Source organism: Heptranchias perlo, chromosome 24 (assembly GCF_035084215.1).
Source record: "Heptranchias perlo isolate sHepPer1 chromosome 24, sHepPer1.hap1, whole genome shotgun sequence".
Lineage (NCBI taxonomy): Eukaryota > Metazoa > Chordata > Chondrichthyes > Hexanchiformes > Hexanchidae > Heptranchias > Heptranchias perlo.
Window position 1 is genome coordinate 30,288,396 of NC_090348.1, and position 19,683 is coordinate 30,308,078.

Below are 19,683 nucleotides of genomic sequence, written 5' to 3' on the forward strand. Positions count from 1 at the left end.
ACAGGGACTCTGAAACTTAAGAAAAAATGAAAGATAAAGATTTAAAGATAGATGATGGAAATATAACTAAGAAAAAACAAATAATGAAAAAATGATAGAAAAAATAATAGGTTTGATGAAGTCATGATGGGCAAAAAGGAAAATTAACTAGTAAAACGGGAAAAAAGAAACAAGAACATAAAGCAAAGTAAGAATTTCTCTATGATAAAGAAAGAAATAAAAACAGTAGAGGAGTGAGTAAATGTAGAAAACAAAGGTGAATTAAACAAAATTTGAAAGAAATCAACGTTGGACAATAAGTAAAAAGAAGTAAATACAAGTGGACAGAATCTCCTTCCTGATTTTTTTCAAAAAATCGCTCCTGGGTGAGTGGATGAGAGATACTATGAATGATTGGACATAAAAGAGTTGGAGCTAAAAATCCACGGTCTTTCCAATGTAACTTAGGTTGGGATTCAGATAGACTTTGCGGGAAGTTCCTGCTTGGCCTTGTTGGGGGTGGAGCCTCCGTCCACCTCAAACAAGGCCAGAAATGTAAGAGGGAGTGGAGACTCCCAAAACCAGGGGTTCCCTCACCCTGACCTCTCAGAGGACCAGTGGAGCATCAGTGGTTAGTATTCCTGGTGAGACAAGATGGCTGAAGTGGGGCCCACCTGCTGGTCCAGGCTAAGTATTGTGGCCTGGACCCCTGAAGATTTGAGGACAGTAATTATTTTATTATTAGAGAAGGTGGTTCTTTCACTTTTGCGGGGGAGCCATGATATTCACCCCCTGGACCAGGCAGAGTCGCTGTAGTTTGCAGCCTCCCAGGGCAGGTGGACACTCGAGGCTGTTTAACTAGAGGCATGTTGCTTGCTATTGAAATTCAAAGTAGAGAACCTGCCCTAGCTCTAGAAAGTCTGCTGGGGTCAGTGGTGGAGGTTGTGGGTGGGCACATCACTCCCCACCCACAGTGGACTTTCAGTCCTACTGTGCAGATGAAAAACTGGACAGGTGGCTATTCAATAGAAGCAGGAGGCTTGCAGTCAAAAAATGGTGTTTTGCTTCAGTATATAGTTACATTCTGGTAGAATAAAGAGATTAACTAGTCTCATCACAGATGCTGCTGAGTAAATTCCGATCAAAGATTGAATAGGGTCAGCATGGTGTAGGATTGGAGCTGACCTTTGTGCTAACATTCTGCTTGTTCGTCTACATCCCTGTGGATGTCTTGATTAAAACAAACAACCTTGAACGTGATATAAAGCAAAGATTTCTTTTACATCAGATCTATATTTTGTGTGTGCAGTACCAGTCCTGGGGAATGGAACATGCCTCTATTTTTTTTAATCAAGTGTCAGCATCAAGCAGCCCTTAGCAAGATGTTGTAGAGATAAAATGTAAAGTGAAGTTCTCTCTGTGATGCCTCATCCTCTGATCTGTCACAGTGTAAATGCTGATACCTCTGTAACCCAGCTCCATTTGTACAACATTTCACACTTTGAAATAATGCCAGGATTGAACAGAATGTGGCAATTATTAAAATTTCTTTTTTAATAAGTCATTTTCAGCTACTTGGGAAAGATACACGAGTTAAGTTACATGAAATAAAGCTCTGGAGTTCATCTGAAATGCTAACAAACCTAATTAACTACATCTGAATTTATTTTTATTCCCAAATCAGTTGCCAACCCACAACCTGGCAGATCCAATTTCTTAACTTCAGTCTTCAGCTAACACAGACTCAGTAAGATCAATTTTCACTCTGGGGCAACCAACCGGCAGAGTGCGCCGGCCAGTCGCCTGGACACGTGGTGAAGAGGCGCCACGATTTTGAGACACTGGCCTCATTTACATTGGGCTGGCGAGCTACGGCGCACCAAACGGATGTTCCACTGCAGCTCACTGGATTAAGGCTGGCCAATATCCGGCTGCCTCAGCCGCCATCATGGCAAATGTGGAGGCTTATGGCACCTAACGCTAGGCCCCTTTCAAAATGGTGCCAGCCTCTTCGTCGATGTTAACAGAGCGGTATGGCCATTAACACCAGGCGACACAAGTTAAAATCAATCCCAGTGGCTCAGTGAATAAACTTTGACTCAGTGTCATTTACTACATGGCTAAACTTAGACTGTCTGATCAATTCTGTTGTAAAATAGGCAGAAATATTAATACATGTATTTTTTCTTACTCGTTCATGGGATGTGGGCGTCGCTGGCGAGGCCAGCATTTATTGCCCATCCCCAATTGCCCTTGAGAAAGTGGTGGTGAGCCGCTTCCTTGAACAGCAGCAGTCCGTGTGGTGAAGGTTCTCCCACAGTGCTGTTAGGAAGGGAGTTCCTGGATTTTGACCCAGCGACGATGAAGGAACGGCGATATATTTCCAAGTTGGGATGGTGTGTGACTTGGAGGGGAACGTGCAGGTGGTGGTGTTCCCATGTGTCTGCTGCTCTTGTCCTTCTAGGTGGTAGAGGTCGCAGGTTTGGGAGGTGCTGTCGAAGAAGCCTTGGCGAGTTGCTGCAGTGCATCCTGTGGATGGTACACACTGCAGCCACAATGCGCTGGTGGTAAAGGGAGTGAATGTTTAGGATGGTGGATGGGGTGCCAATCAAGTGGGCTGCTTTGTCCTGGATGGTGTTGAGCTTCTTGAGTATTGTTGGAACTGCACTCATCCAGGCAACTGGAGAGTATTCCATCACACTCCTGACTTGTGCCTTGTAGATGGTGGAAAGGCTTTGGGGAGTCAGGAGGTGAGTCACTCGCCGCAGAATACCCAGCCTCCGACCTGCTCTTGTAGCCACAGTATTTATGTGGCTGGTCCAGTTAAGTTTCTGGTCAATGGTGACCTCCAGGATGTTGATTGTGGGGAATTCGGTGATGGTAATGTCGTTGAATGTCAAGGGCAGGTGCTTAGACTGTCTCTTGTTGGAGATGGTCATTGTCTGGTACTTGTCTGGCGCGAATGTTACTTGCCACTTATCAGCCCAAGCCTGGATGTTGTCCAGGTCTTGCTGCATGCGGGCATGGACTGCTTCATTATCTGAGGGGTTGCGAATGGAACTGAACACTGTGCAATAATCAGCGAACATCCCCATTTCTGACCTTATGATGGAGGGAAGGTCATTGATGAAGCAGCTGAAGATGGTTGGGCCTAGGACACTGCCCTGAGGAACTCCTGCAGAAATGTCCTGGAGCTGAGATAATTGGCCTCCAACAACCACTACCATCTTCCTTTGTGCTAGGTATGACTCCAGCCACTGGAGAGTTTTCCCCGATTCCCATTGATTTCAAGGCAGCATTTGACCGAGTTTGGCACCAAGGAGCCCTAGTAAAATTGATGTCAAGGGCAGTCACTCTCACCTCACCTCTGGAATTCAGCTCTTTTGTCCATGTTTGGACCAAGGCTGTAATGAGGTCTGGAGCCGAGTGGTCCTGGTGGAACCCAAACTGAGCATCAGTGAGCAGGTTATTGGTGAGTAAGTGCTGCTTGATTGCATTGTTGACAGCACCTTCCAACACTTTGCTGATGATTGAGAGTAGACTGATGGGGAGGTAATTGGCTGGATTGGATTTGTCCTGCTTTTTGTGGACAGGACAAACCTGGGCAATTTTCCACATTGTCGGGTAGATGCCAGTGTTGTAGCTGTACTGGAACAGTTTGGCTAGAGGCGCAGCTAGTTCTGGAGCACAAGTCTTCAGCACTACAGCCGTTTCTTGATATCACGTGGAGTGAATTGAATTGGCTGAAGACTGGCTTCTGAGAAGGTGGGGATATCAGGAGGAGGCTGAGATGGATCATCCACTCAGATGGATCGGCACTTCTGGCTGAAGATGGTTGCAAACGCCTCAGCTTTGACTTTTGCACTCACATGCTGGACTCCACCATCATTGAGGATGGGGATGTTTGCAGAGCCTCCTCCTCCCGTTAGTTGTTTCATTGTCCACCACCATTTACAACTGGATGTGGCAGGACTGCAGAGCTTTGATCTGATCCGTTGGTTGTGGAATGGCTTAGCTCTGTCTATAGCATGTTGCTTCCGCTGTTTAGCATGCATGCAAGTCCTGCGTTGTAGCTTCACCAGGTTGGCACCTCATTTTTAGGTACACCTGGTGCTGCTCCTGGCATGCTTTTCTACACTCCTCATTGAACCAGGGTTGATCCCCTGGCTTGTTGGTAATGGTAGAGTGAGGAATATGCCGGGCCATGAGGTTACAGATTGTGCTGGAGTACAGCGTACAAAATATGCCTTGATAATGGAATGATAATTTGATTTGCTTGTCCAGGATCCATTGCCAATGTCTGCTGTTATCCATCTTCGTTTGAAAGAGTATTGACATTCAAGAGTTTATGAAGTTAAAGCTCAGTGAGACTGACACAAAGGGATCGGCATTCATATTTTTTCAGGATTCACAGCCTCTGAAATTCAGATCTTTAGTTGAAGTTGAATCCTGATAACCCCAGGCTGGTTTACAAACCTTATATCACTTATGAACATAACAGCTTCTCCCCTCCATTACACCCAACCACTTGCATTTCTAGTTAAAGAAACTTCACCCTTATAGTTCCTCAGACTAGTTATACTATGACTATATTTTTTGCACCAGGCTACAGTTATATTAGGGCTGTATGTTTTGCATCAGGCAGTGCTTATACTGGGACTTTACCAGGGTATAGTTACTAGGGTTGTCCAGTTAATCTAGGGATTTTCATTTCACATCAGACTACAGTTATGCCAGGATTAATTTCATTCGAACAGAGAAGATAAAAGGGTGATTTGACGGAGATACATACAATTACAGAGTAGATAGAAATTGATGGTTTTTAGTGGTTTGGGGTCTGGAACAATGGGCATAGATATAAGATTAGATGAAAGAAATTTAGGACAGAGAACATGAGAATTATTTTACACCAAGGGTTTTTAAAGCTGTGGAAAGTTAAGTACTGTATTGCTACTTTGTGTGAATTGCTTGTTGTTTGAATTTACTCCGGGTTAACTTCTGTTATGATTTGGGTCATCTCCCAATACTACTTGTGCTGGATACAAAAGGCAAATTATCTGTTTTGAGTCTATATCATTTTCTATCATACAGTAAATTTGAATTATAGTTTTAGCCTAAATTAAATGTGTTTTCAATCAATTGGCAAGATCACAAATGTACATTGGGCAAGCCATACTATTTCTGGTACAACCCATTGATAAGAGGTTTGACCGTTAGCCCTGAGACATGCTATATCCCATTTGCCACATGCACATGGTTACGTTTTGGATCGTAGGAGGTTTGGGCACATCAATGGAAACAGCAAACACAAGTAGAGTATTGGAGGATGGCCCAAATCATAATTAGCACAAACCTACTTTATTATCAGACAAGACTGCTACCAATGACTGATTTACTTTTTATTTGCTCTAGGTAGCATGTTATCATTGTTTTGAATCATGCAAAATTATTTTGATTTGTTTAAAATTGAGTAGCGTTAGGGAAAAGGAGATGATTTGCATGTATTCTCCTAATTTCAAACCTAAATCAAATTGCAAACCCTTCAGGAAGTACATTACTGAACGAAAATAAGATCATTCATATTCGGATATGCATTTTGTAATGTTAGTGAAAGTATTGAGATCTGTACAAATTTTATTTTCTATTTATAAAGGATCTGCAGCAGCAATTGCATGGATTGTACAATCCTAGCCCGACCCCTGTTGATATGCGTTTCTTGTTTCTATTGAGGTGTGTTCTTTTTGAATCTCAGGCTGGAAACAAAAATGTCTATTAATTTATACTTCATTCTACAAACTAAATTCTACCGTATTCTGGCTAGGATCTGTGAACAGCAAAAACTGGGGATGTGGAATAAGAATAAGGTCACGTGACATGCTTTTTTATCAAGGTAGGTCATTTCATTTCAAATAGAATAAACTGCCGAGGGCTGTGTTAGCACGTTGGAAGAACTTCACAAAAATAAGGTCCATACATCAGGTGATTTGCTGTTGCTATTAGTACCTCTGGAATTGTACCCCACCAGGAGTCATTGCCATTAGGAGACAAGGTAAAGGAAGAAAGTAAGAGGGACATTAGGAGGAGAAAAATGAAATAAGTAGAGATGGGGGAAATTTTATTCCGCTTCTGTCAATTTTCTCAGTTGCTGGTAGTGCATGTGATAAACAACTAATGACAAGTGCAATAGGCACTTGACATAATTTGAAAAGTGCTTTTATTTCCTGCAATTCACAGAGGAATAGAATGTCCCCTGTATATTATACTTCAGGATCAGCTCCTTCATACTGATACAGGAGCTGTGTCGAAAAGACATGGCATTTGGCTGCCAACTTCTCCCTTCCATGGGCAGGATGCCTCATCCAGTTGCAAAATATCCCAAACAGGTCCAAAACAGATGGACATCAGCATCCGTCAGATTTGGATGACCGTGTCAGGTAGAACTGGGCACAGTATGTATGTAATCACTGCAACAACCGGGTAGAACAATATTAAAGAATGTTGAAGCTATTCATTTTATTTCTCTCTCTATTCTAGCGTTCACCTGTCACTGTTTTGCAATTTAACGTTTCTTGCAGAAATTAGTGTTAAAAATAAAGATTAGTTCCATGTTGGTGGCAAATAAATTTGGTGCCCATGGAACTAAATATTTTATTCTTCTGCGGTGGCTATTCAGGTAAATCCAGGAAATCCAGTGCAGGCGTTACACCTTAAAATCGATTCTTATGGCCCAAAAATCTGATTGCTCAACCAATACACTAATATTTCAATGGCATTTATCCAGCTTACCAATACACTGATTTTTATAAGTGATTGTAATTTAATTATTGTTAAAATATTTTCTGTGTGATGCTGATAGGGTTTTGGACTTCCCTGGAATTCGTCTCAGAAATATGTATGCGGTGTATTTATAATTTTGTTTGATTTTTTGGAGAATGGTGAATGTCTCACTCACCAACTGGGAAACAGCACTTTTCTGTGTCTATCTCTTCAATCTGTTTATTTCCTCTTCCAATCTTCCTTTCATTATCTCTCCTGAAGGACCTCATTTGCTGCTGGAGTACAGTTCTAAAGGTGCCAGAAGCCCTCCCATACTTTGCTTGAGTGTCCAATCCCCATGAGTGAGTCTGAACAGTCAATGTCAGCAGTCTATTCAACCATAAGAGTCATCACAGCTGAGCCTAACCCTGTTAGCACCAGATGTTCACACATTTATTTCCAGCTGGTGGTCACTGGATGCTGACCAAAAGCAGTGACACTGACTCATTTTTTTCCCCTTCCCTAATCAGGGAATGATGCGGCCAAACCTAGCATTCCTGTTGCTGTCCAGAACTAACTTTTAATCTCTTTGTAACCAGATATGCATCCACCTCTTTTTCTTAACAGTTAAATCAACAGGGCATTGAATGCTTTGCATTGCACAGACCTCGTTTTAAGTCATTCTGAGTTCCATGTGTGTGGGAATGAATGACATGCAGAGCGAATCTAACTCTCCCCAATCGGCAGGAAAGGAGCTGGAGAGCAGTTAAAATGGAGCCGCTCCATTTCACGCTCTGTTCCCGTCAATGCACGGCTTTAACACCGCTAGTTTTGGCAGCAGATCAGGATCATCAATAAATGCAAATCAGGGTCCAATGACGTACACGGCGTCCCATTGGCATTTTAACCCACTCCTGAGCGGAGTGCCTGCCACAGCCACCCCACCTGATGAATGTCAGGAAGCCATCTAGGCCCGCTAAGGTAAGTGAAAAAAAAAACGTTTCTTTAGTTCAGAAGTGCTCCAGGAGAAACCAGGCCTCCGCTGCCTTGGGCTCCCCCCCCACCTCCCTTTCGATGTGAGACAGTCGCCACGCACACCCTCACGGCTTACATTGCTGCCGGCAGTCTTTGTCTGTTGCTCGGAGGCCATCCAATTTTCGTCTTCCCTACCACCAACAAGCTGCTGCTTTCTGCCAGAAATGGTTGAGCAGCCAACTGGCGGCATTCAAATAAGGCCCGGTGATTAAGATCTGCTGGGCCACTGACTTACTGACACCCCTCCCCCTACAGGAGATTGTTGTTCACTCTAAAAGCACACACACACATATATATATACACACACACACACACACACACACACATACACACACACATATACACATACATATATAATACACGTATACAAACAGATATATACAGTAAACACAATCGTTAATCAGGAACTTGGAAAAGCTGATTACCTGCTCATTAAAATCACATTCCTAAAAACTGTATCATAGAATCATAGAATGGTTACAGCACAGGAGGCGGCCATTCGGGCCCATCGAGCTCATGCCGGCTCTTTGTAAGAGCAATCTAGCTAGTCCCATTCCCCCGCTCTTCCCTGTAACCCTGCAAATTTTTTCCCTTCAAGTATATATCCAATTCCTTTTTGAAAGCCACAATTGAATCTGCTTCCAACACTCTTTCAGGCAGCGCATTCCAGATCATAACTTCCCTCTGTGTAAAAATGTTTTCCTCATGTTGCCTTTGGTTCTTTTGCCAATCACCCTAAAACTGTGTCCTCTGGTTCTCGACCCTTCCGCCAATGGGAACAGTTTCTCTTTATTTACTTTATCTAAACCCTTCATGATTTGGACACTTCTATCAAATCTCCTCTTAACCTTCTCTGCTCTAAGGAGAACAACCCCAGTTTCTCCAGTCTACCCACATAACCGAAGTCCCTCATCCCTGGAACCATTCTAGTAACTCTTTTCTGCACCCTCTCTAAGGCCTAAAGTACGGTGTCCAGAATTGGATACGATACTCTAGCTATGGCCAAACCAGTGTTTTATAAAGGTTCAACATAACTTCCTTGCTTTTGTACTCTATGCCTCCATTTATAAAGCCCAGGATCCCGTATGCTTTTTTAACCGCTTTCTCAACCTGTCCTGCAAAGATTTGTGTACATATACCCCCAAGTCTCTCTGTTCCTGCACCCCCTTTAGAATTGTACCATTTAGTATATATTGCCTCTCCTTATTCTTCCTGCCAAAATGTATCACTTCGCACTTCTCTGCGTTAAATTTCATCCGCCATGTGTCTGCCCATTCCACCAGCTTGTCTATGTACTCCTGAAGTCCATTACTATCCTACTCACTGTTTACTACACTTTCAAGTTTTGTTTCATCTGCAAATTTTGAAATTGTGCCCTGTACACCCAAGTCCAAGTCATTAATGTATATCAAAAAAAGCAGTGGTCCTAGTACCAACCCCTGGGGAACAGCAACGTACACCTCCCTCCAGTCCGAAAAACAACCATTCACCACTACTGTTTCCTGTCACTTAGCCAATTTCGTATCCATGCTGCCACTGACCCTTTTATTGCATGGGCTTCAATTTTGCTGACAAGCCTATTATGCAGCACTTTATCAAACGCATTTTGAAAGCCCATATATACACCAACCAGATTGCCCTCATCAACCCTCTCTGTTACCTCATCAAAAAACTCAATCAAGATGGTTAAGCACGATTTGTCTTTAACAAATCCGTGCTGGCTTTCCTTTATTAATCCGCAGTTGTCCAAGTGACTATTAATTCTGTCCCGGATTATCGTTTCTAAAAACTTCCCCGCCGCTGAGATTAAACTGACTGGCCTGTAGTTGCCGGGTTTATCCTTACACCTTTTTTTGAACAAGGGTGTAATATTTGCAGTTCTCCAGTCCTCTGGCACCACCCCCATATCTAAAGAGGATTGGAAGATTATGGCCAGCACCTCTGCAACTTCCACCCTTACTTCCCTCAGCAACCTAGGATGCATCACAGCCGGACTGGGTGACTTAACTACTTTAAAGTACAGCCAGCCTTTCTAGTACTTCCTCTTTGTCAATTTTTAGCCCATCCAGTATCTCAACTACCTCTTCTTTTACTGTGACTTTAGCAGCATCTTCTTCCTTGGTAAAGACAGATGCAAAGTACTCATTTAGTACCTCAGCCATGCCCTCTACCTCCATGAGTAGATCTCCTTTTTGGACCCTAATCGGCCCCACCCCTCCTCTTACTACCCATTTACTATTTATATGCCTATAGAAGACTTTTGGATTCCCTTTTATGTTAGCCGTCAGTCTATTTTCATACTATCTCTTTGCCCTTCTTATTTCCCTTTTCACTTCTCCTCTGTACTTTCTATATTCAGCTTGGTTCTCACTTGTATTATCAACTTGACATCTGTCGTACGCCCCCTTTTTCTGCTTCATCTTACTCTCCATGTCTTTCGTCATCCACAGAGCTCTGGCTTTGGTTGTTCTACCTATCCTCCTCGTGGGAATGTACCTAGACTGTACCCGAACCATCTCCTCTTTAAAGGCTGCCCATTGTTCAATTACAATTTTGCCTGACAATCTTTGATTCCAATTTACTCGCACCAGATCCGTTCTCAACCCACTGAAATTGGCCCTCCTTCAATTAAGTACTTTTACTCTGGATTGCTCCTTGTCCTTTTCCATAACTAATCCAAACCTTATGATACTGTGATCACTGTTCCCTAAATGTTCCCTCACTTACACTTGCGCCACTTGACCCACCTCATTCCCCAGAACCAGATCCAGCAATGCTGCAAAGCACCTTGTCCCCAAAATTCATGAGCAGGTGAATTGTGGAGATAAAACGGCATTTGCTTGATTTTTCCATTAAAGGAATTTGGGTCCTTTGTTTTCCATAAACTTTTAAGGGGTAGTTTGTGAGGGGGAGTTCCTGGCGTGGTGCCTTGCCAGATGACAGCATAGATCAGAGTTGGATCTACAACACGATAGGGTTGATATTGCAACCTGCGCTCTCATCTAACGAGGTTCCACATCGAGAGCTTCACCTCCCAAAATTACTTCTTTATTGTAAAGTTATATTGATAATGGATCAGATTGAACCATCAAAATCTTGACACCAGTCAACATGTTGAAAAACAGGACAGAAAAGCTTACTCATTTCAAAACACAGTTCTTATTTAATCATTCAAACTCTTAGCTCATTGCTTATTCCTTTGTTACGAGATAAGACTTTCCTTAATTGTTCTGATACTTCTGTTCTTGCTGACCGTGTGGGATCATTAAATTGAAGTGCACAGTATAATCAGATGAGTGACGAGCGAGTTTGGTAATGTATTTCCCAAAGTAAACAACGCCAACACTGGCGGCAGAAAAGAATCAAAACATACTGGGAGCAGGGAACACAAGGCTGGCTTCCAATGCAAGCAGGTTGTTAGGTTGAGCTAAAACAATTCCCATTTCAAGGTTGTCCCGACTACATGCTAAAGCAAATCTAAATGACCTCACCTTCGTGTCCTAAGAATGTTTCCTGTCACTTTTATTATCACACAGCTAGATGCACATCAAAGACTAATATCAAAATAACTTCTTGATTTTCTCCCTAAGGCTTCACTGTTGTGATGATATTTCCCGACAGCTGGGCCTCGCACTTTGTCAGGATTACTGTTGTTGGATTGCACGCTTTGGGTTTGAGCAATGGCAGATTGCAAATGGCTGGTGACAGATGGAGAGGAATCTGCCCTCAACACCTTCATTTCAGAACAAGTGAACATCATAAATTTCCTAAATTAAGATGTCATTCAACCCAACCAGACGGAAGGACATATTTGATAGCCAGACGGACCGACGCATAATTGCAATACAAATTCCATATAAAACGGCACTAAATGTCATTCATAAGCAGGTTTAAATTAATGCACCCTTCCAACAGAGATAGCTTTTAATGACTGTCATATTTTAACTAATTAGTCACTGGGTATGACTTCTCCACAGAGGTATAAAGCTTATCAATTAAAATTAAGACATAGCAGAGATGAGGTACAAAGCAGCAAAGGACTAAAATAAGGGGATTAATTGGAGCAAACCTTCACTGTGGCTCCAGGGAAAAAAAGCCAGTTTCCTGTGTCGACTGGATCTAGGTTATCTTCCAGAAGCATCTGTTTGTGGGCGGCATTGATGATCAGGATGTTATCCAGGGCCCAACAGGCCTCATACACATCACTTGCATGGAGATACTCTTGCTTCCATTTAAATTTGATATTTTCACCTTTGGCATCTTGGGGTAGATAGATTATGTGGATAACAGTGCTGGTGTTAGAGGGAGCCCTGATATGTAAAAAAAATACAAGTCATTCATGTATTTTTTGTTTTATTTCATTTTGCTCTATATCTTTTACCCTTGCAACCTACATATTGTTTTTTCACAGAAAAGTGGTGGTTACACATGTCTCAACAATTGCTATCAATCTGTAGGAGACGCAAGTCAAGCAAAAAGGACAATGTCAACTTTTCCCTCCTTTACTTTCATCTCTTGCTTATGTGTGGTGTTCCATTTAGCAGTAGCTAAACTCACAAAGAACTTCCCCAACAGAGGCAAGCCAGCTATAGGATCAAATGAATAACCTTTTGGCTAGAGATCATGTGTTTAACGTCTGAAACTGCAAGGGCACCCAAATTACCCACTTTTGAAACCAAAGTATGGGAACAAGAGTGTAGTGGTGGAGCAGTATTTTGACACTGGTCCCCAACCTACTCAACTCCTCACCATCCAACTCCCTTTCCTGGGCCCCTTGTTAATGGACATTGCCAATGATTCGCTCTCCTCAGACATTGTCCCTGTCCCCTTCTAAAGTGCTGTTACCACCACCACCCCCCCCCCCCCCACAAAAATCCCACCATCAACTCTTCCATCCTCACCAAGTAACATCCCAGGGCTCTTTGGAGAGATTGCATTGCCCGCCCGATGGCTCTAGCGAGGGGCTCGTACCGTCTTCATGGTCAGGCCACGTTTGAATGGAATTGGCGAGCTGCCAACATTGATTTGGCAGGGGGTGGTGGTAAATCAGGCGGCTCCTTCACTGAGCTGAGCCGGGAGTCAAAACTTAAAAGCAGGGGAGGGGAGAGAGGCGGCAATCCCACTGGGGTCGCTGAGTGGCCAGCAGCAGGTGGAAAGATATTTGTGAAGCCAGGAGGAGCATTCATTTTCACGCTCTGTCCATTGGTACATGAAAATTGTATCGGTGCGTAGGTGCACACTGATGCTAGTGGTATAAAAGTAGATTCTTCCCTACAATTCTCCCCGTTAAGTTCCGACAGCTGACGAGCAGTTGGGCAGAGGTGACCCACTTGTCCAGAGGGAGTGAGGGAAAATAAGAGGTAGAACCAGCTCACTCGTAAATCCCTCTCCCAAATTTCTTGGCAGCTGCAGGCCATCTGCACACACATACACAGAATAATATATCGTGCAAAGAGCCTAAATAAGGATAGAAAATAACATAAATATGAGGAGTGGAGTCACGTTAACACAGAGGGTGCTGACACGCATCCCAAAGAAGTAATATTTTTGGCCAAGTATGTATGCTGCTAATGAAAGATGTTCAATAGCAGTATTGCAGTATATTTAAAGCAGTCACAGTAGAGAAAGGGAAAACTGAATATTTAATGAAAGGGACTATGAAGTGTGCCTGTTTTTAACGGGTTTCCATTTATCCTACAAAATGGTTCATATCAGAAGTAAACACCTCAATGCAGCACGTATCTTGATCCTGTTGAATTTGGTTCAGATATTGGGGAAGTTTAAATTCATGATATTCCTTCTATTCCCTTGCTATTAATTCTCTTTGTACAAACCTAATTTTCTCCAGAACAATCCAATCGGCTGAGGTGTTCTTGGTGTAGGAGACTGTGATATTGGGATCGGTGTAGCTATAGCGACATGTACCGGACCCTGCAAGCCAGATCAGAGGAAAAAAAAATGGCATCAGCAAAAGATCTGACGTATGCATCAGCAACCACAGCAGTGACCTTCCGTTGCCCCATGTTAGTCTTCAGCCCTTCATGCTTTTGATTTATGATGAAATTATTGTCTGATTTGTGGTTAAATGTAAATATGGAATTTTGCATGATTCATGTGACATGTGTGATATATAGATGATGAATCACAATCCTGGAAAGTAATCTGTCACTTTCCCCAAGAGGGAAGACTGAATAAATTTGAAGAAATATTCGGAGCTGGTAATGCAAACGAGTTCACCTGCCACAAGAGTGGTTATTGCCATTTTAAGAACTTGGACACATATGCAGCTTTGACACATCTATGAAGAGTAATAAATAATAGTCAGGACAGAAATCTGATTTTTGGTTCACGAATGGGTAGAACACTATAACATGCATCTCTCACTCTATCAGATGAATTTCCAAGTAACAGCTGGTTAACATCAGCGGTCTCTTACTGCTGTGTTGTTCATCACAGCTGCAAACTATACGTACACATAGCGTAAAGAACGCTGTGGAAACAATAACAGTTTTCAAATATCAGGTTAATCAGCAGCAGCATTTAAATAACAGAATAGTGTCCTTGCACTCACTGACGCCTGTAAATGGCTCATGAATATCAGTAGAGTTGTAACAAAAGTGTTACAGACTGATCTGCTACATTCTGATTTGCTGATTATGAACAATTGTACTGTATTTTTCTTGCAAAAAATATTTTTTGTTCCATATTTACTGGGATTTTCTTCCTCCTCGAGATACTCTCATGCCATGCACCAATCCCAACAAAGCGGGCAAGCAGAAAACTCCATCCCTGGCTTTCCGATGTGGTCTTTGGGTGAGGTCTCTAGCGTGGCCCAGGTTTACCCACCCTCTGATTTTCCCTCCCACTCTGTAGGGAAGCACCAAGCCTCGGCCTGCTGTTTCTTCACAGCAACTCAATTTTAATCCCTTACAAGTGCCACAGTTTATTTCTCTCTCTGTCCATTTTCTCCCGTTACTCTTTTTCTCTGCTGTTTGTCACTGGGCCTCTGCCTCCTCATGCTCAAGCCAGGATGGTATGATGGACATGAGTTGTGAAGTTCTCCACAACCACTCTCAAAGTTCCTCCATCAGCTCTTGGTACAAAGTGCAATCCAAGCAAGGTCAGTTAGATGATGTCTCCCTCTTCCTCCCCTCCGCGAATTCACCTTAATTGGGCAGCTTACTTCCACGCAGTGCTCTAATTAACTGGCTAGCTGGGAACTGATAGCAGTTACATAACATTAGAAAGCAGTCTGCAAATGTGAACATGGATAGCTGAGACCATAGTGATCCACTGAGAGTTTTTTTAGTCAGCATAGTGTGCTGGTTTCTTAAAACCAGTCACATCATAAACAAAGTGTGACTGGTGCTTGCTGTTAAATTTTCAGCAGGCACCAATACCAAAAAAGCACGAAAACAAAAGACATTTTACTTGTTGATTTAATGCAGCTGGGATTATTGCTCCTTGATAAACTTGGTTGAATGACTGGCTGTAATTCCTATTAATATTAGGTGATGATGGCGTGAAGGTATAATTAAACACACATTCACCACAGATTTCCGACAGAACCTTTTCTCTGCATGAATTATCTGACTTTACGTTACGACAAACACTTTGTGGATACAATGCTGTTTTTTTTTTAAAAAAGCTCCTTCGATAAATGTCTCTGCTTTCATTTGAACAAGGTCTCAGAGAGTCAAATGTTTTAGCAATGTAGTGATGGTGTATAATCACTTCCTAAAATATAATACAAATAAATTGGGGACTTAGGTCCAGCAACCATATAAAAAAGAACAGAAATTGTTTCTGTACTATATTTTAGTATAACGTTCATTTTTTCCCCTTAATATTGGTATGAGCAGATAGTGGAGCAGGTGGTGCAATTTATGCTTTCTCAGGTATTTGGACACACTCCCTTACTTTGGCTGCACTTCGATGTCTAACATGAGGATCTGACATTCGAAGGTATGAGGCGCTGTCACATGAACAATATTTCAAGTTCAGGCCTGAAATTCCTTTACACTTTTGTGTAAACTGAGCTGTGTTTCGCCGTGTAAAATGATGCACATCAACTGGAAGAGATAGGTTCTTTCAGTTAACAGAGGAACAAGTGACAGAGTACTTTAATTGATAATCATGACTTCTGGATCTCAGTGCCAATCGGGGCTGATGAGTGATGGCTATATTACAACCCCAAAGGAAGAAGTGATTAAGTCCCCTAGACCTCTCTCACTTAGCTTTTTGTAGCTGGCTGAAGAGGGAAAAGTCACTGACTGCCCTTTTGATCAGAGAATGGTGCATGGCAGGATGAGGTCTGAACAGAGAGGAGAAAATTGAGCAAAACAAATTTTAAAAAGTTAATTTAAAAAAATCAACGTGACAGGTTAACAATTAGTAAAACTATTCCAAGGAGATGGGTTAAAATATATTTGGTGAGTCACCCTAGTGCTTGACCAAATCACCAGATGAAGAGCACTCCATCGCGAATCAAAAAAAGAAACTTAGCGCTTTTCCCCACTGCCAGCACTGACACGTGTACCACAAGCAGCACCATTCACCTGCCCATCTGAAGGAAATACTAAATGAGATAGGCAGAATTTGAAACCTGAAAGGTGCACTCAGTAATTAAAAGGTTAAATATCTTATTAAAGAGACATTCTGTACATTGGTGTTGCATTAATTTTGTACAAGAGACATGGAATATATTTCAAATAATTGCATTTAAAATTAAAGCTCATTAGACATTTGAAATGCAGCTGGAGTAAGGGACCAGGTCCAAATTCCATCTATTTTGAAAAAGGATAAATGGAGCATTGGCTGCTCCATTGTCTACTCTTCAGAAGAGAAAAAAATGATACAATTAAATATAATTCTATTCAATTGTCTCCTCAATTGATCTTCATTATCACATGAAAGGTGGCTATTCGGAATGTTTAATTTGGACATGGTCCCTAAATGCCATGAAAGAATTAAGAGTTGAAGGGGATTTGTAGGCCCCATATCTTATAATATGTCCAGATTCATCCATTATCTTCATGAAGAATTCTTACGTAGCGCTTATCTTTAATTCACTAATATAATGTTTGACATTTTTACTAGCAGAAAATATTACTTTCATTTGTGCTTTTGCAGCAATAGCTTAGCATATAAAATAAAATCCTGATTAGTTTTTTATTTTTACCTAGCCATGTCATTTTCATCACATGTGCTATGCATGCTTTTGACAACACTGTAAATGAATGACCGCTGTTAAAACATAAAAATTGTACTTCGGTCAATCTTGGCCACGACTCTTGGGTGAAATAGATCAACTGAACATACAAATGTAAATAAAAACAGTAGGAAAAGCAAGTGGAACGAAAAAGAAATATCGGCCTTCATTGTTATAATTGACAATGCCCCCAATTTGCTCGATGGGTCTGCCCGTCACTACACCTCCAGCAGTAATCCAGCAGAACCTAATGGGAAAAGGAAGAGGCCCAGTTAGGCCAACTCCATCAATTCCTGGTCAGCCTTGTACGGGGCGGTGAACTCCTGCTCATCCCTTACAAATTCAATGACACCCAAAGATGGAGTCTCCCTATACTGGGAGTTCCTGCTTTCCTACCTCAGAAAGGACACAGCATAATACAAGAGGCAATTATGCCTCAACTTGCTTGGCATACAGGTCTCCAGAAGGTCACAAGTGGGCCCCACTGGGGGGGGGAATGAGGATGAGAATGGGGTTCCAGGCCAGGAATTTGGCCTAAACACCCAAAGAAAGCTAAAGTAAAAAAGATCTGTGTTGGTCCCCTAACACAGGAGGTTGACGGAGTTGCTGAGTGGGAGTCCCGGGGAACAGATGCTGGATTTTTCAGCACCATGGGACAGGCAGGCACCAGCGATGTGCTTGCAGTAATGCAGGAACCTGCCACTCCCAAGCTACTGACCCCGCAAACTCCAGCAGCTCAGTGCTGGAGGGCTCTTGCAGATGCGATCCCGGCATAACTGCTAGGATCACGGCCCGTGATTTCTCGGGGTCAATGTGTTTCTGAAGCAGTTGAACAGTGTACGAGCACGCCAAAGCATTGTGCCACAGAGTAACAGGACACACGTCTCCCTGAATCCCGGCAATGTTTAATTCCTGATCTCAGTCATACTGTCAGTGAAGATACTGTTTGGACATTTCACCATGCAGGAAAGGATGAGAAGCGGGGGGAGGCGGGGGGGGGGGGGGAAGAACAGAGAAAAATCCATTGCCCAGTGTCTTTGTCTCTTGCACCTACTAGTATCAAGAGTTGAGGTAACATGCCTGCTCTCTTGACCAGGAAATGACATCTCTCTGGGGACACCCAATAAGAAAGGAATAAGTAAAATTAAAATGAAAATTGTGGGGGGAGGGTGAAAAAAACAATATATTTGGGATTTTTTTCTAATTATTTTGAGATTCCAGCTTTTCTTTTCCTCCTCCCATTGTGGTTGTTAGTTCCCCATCCCCAGTTTATACACTGACAGCATTGTTTTACTTTGGGTAGCTGACTCTGTCAAATGGAAGTCAGGACAGGGGTTCCTGGGAGGGTGCTAAATTTGCAGAGGGATCCTGTGAGTGTAGCAGTATTTGCAGGGGGCCACAGGAGTGTGTCAATAATTGAAGGGCAGTCACCCACACGGAAAAGTCTGAAAACCAGTGGGAAGTGCCTCATCTTCAATCTTGCCCCCATCAAATGTTTTGGCTGAGATTAAAAAGGTGCCATGGGGGAGAAGTCTTTTCAAACTCCCTCAGAGCACAGTGTTTAACATGCATCAACTCATTATTTCAACAGGTTCCCCCACAAAAAACATTTATAATATTACTTTTGCTATTAAATATCACAGATGGAAAGTTAAAAATAATGAAAGTTTGAGCCTACTGGAATTTTATTTTAACTAAATTCTATTATCTTTCACAACACCCTAAAGCAAAAACTGTTTATGAACTGAGAAAAAGCTGGTTTTAACAAACTTTGAGGAAAAGATGTTTTAATCAAAGATGAATTTTCACAGATACATCCATTTATAAAAGGTAAACAATGCAACAGCTTAATTGAAAGAAAAAAATCCCTCTGGAATATGTCCTAAAAGAAATCAAACCAATTTCTGTGTTCAACAGGTTAAGAATATTATAAAATACTTGTTCTAATTAAAGTGAAAGTTATTTGAACTGAAGGCTTCTACTTCATCCTAAAGATTTCAAAATACTTCCACATTTCTGCTTCAATAACGATTAGGCTGGATAAGTGAAGAAAAGATTATTATCACTTACCAATAGAGAACTGAAGAACAGACGCTGTGGTTGTGTTAAGCACAACAGTGGTCTAGAAAAAGAAACAAGACAATTACAGAAGGACATATCTTGACCTTAACTGCTAAAATAATTGAATTAGAATGCTCTTTGTCTGCTGTTTCTTCAGATGTGACCCTCACTAATATCCCTTGAATGCCGCTAAGCTTTCAGGCCAGGAATTTGGCTCTTAGTGGTGATGAGCAGCCAGACTCATTGAGAAAGCCCTTAGTGTGAATCAGAATTTCCACTCAGACCATCAGAATTGCACCCGAAGCTGAAAATGAGTGTGCAATTAAACGTCGAGAGGAACATAAGGATATAGGAGTAAGAAAAGGGATTCAGCCCGTGGTTTACTCTGTCATCCAGATCCTATTTTCGGATCTCATCTGATCATTTTTTATCTTTCCCTTATCTCAAACCCATATTTTCAACTTCCTGCTGAATCTGGAATTGATTCAATTCCCTTTTAATTGGTTCAACCGTGTCAGTATGTCCTGCACAAGGCAACAATTTATTCTGTAAATTCACAGATTCAAGCCCAAAAAATGTTAAGCTTACTTTGAGGTTTCTTTATATTATAATCCAGGTATCTTCTGGGGAAAAAAAGCTGA

The 19,683-nt window shown here is 42.0% G+C and overlaps 1 protein-coding gene across 1 annotated transcript in view; it reads right to left on the bottom strand.

Moving 5' to 3' along the window:
• reln (reelin) overlaps positions 1 to 19,683 on the bottom strand; it is a 297,718-nt gene that overhangs the window by 170,094 nt on the left and 107,941 nt on the right. Inside the window, exons 8-10 of the mRNA XM_068005008.1 lie at positions 19,052 to 19,103; positions 13,605 to 13,701; positions 11,840 to 12,080 (exon numbers count right to left, since the gene is read on the bottom strand). Of these exons, the coding sequence (XP_067861109.1) occupies positions 11,840 to 12,080; positions 13,605 to 13,701; positions 19,052 to 19,103 (390 nt within the window). The remainder of the gene's footprint in view (positions 1 to 11,839; positions 12,081 to 13,604; positions 13,702 to 19,051; positions 19,104 to 19,683) is intronic.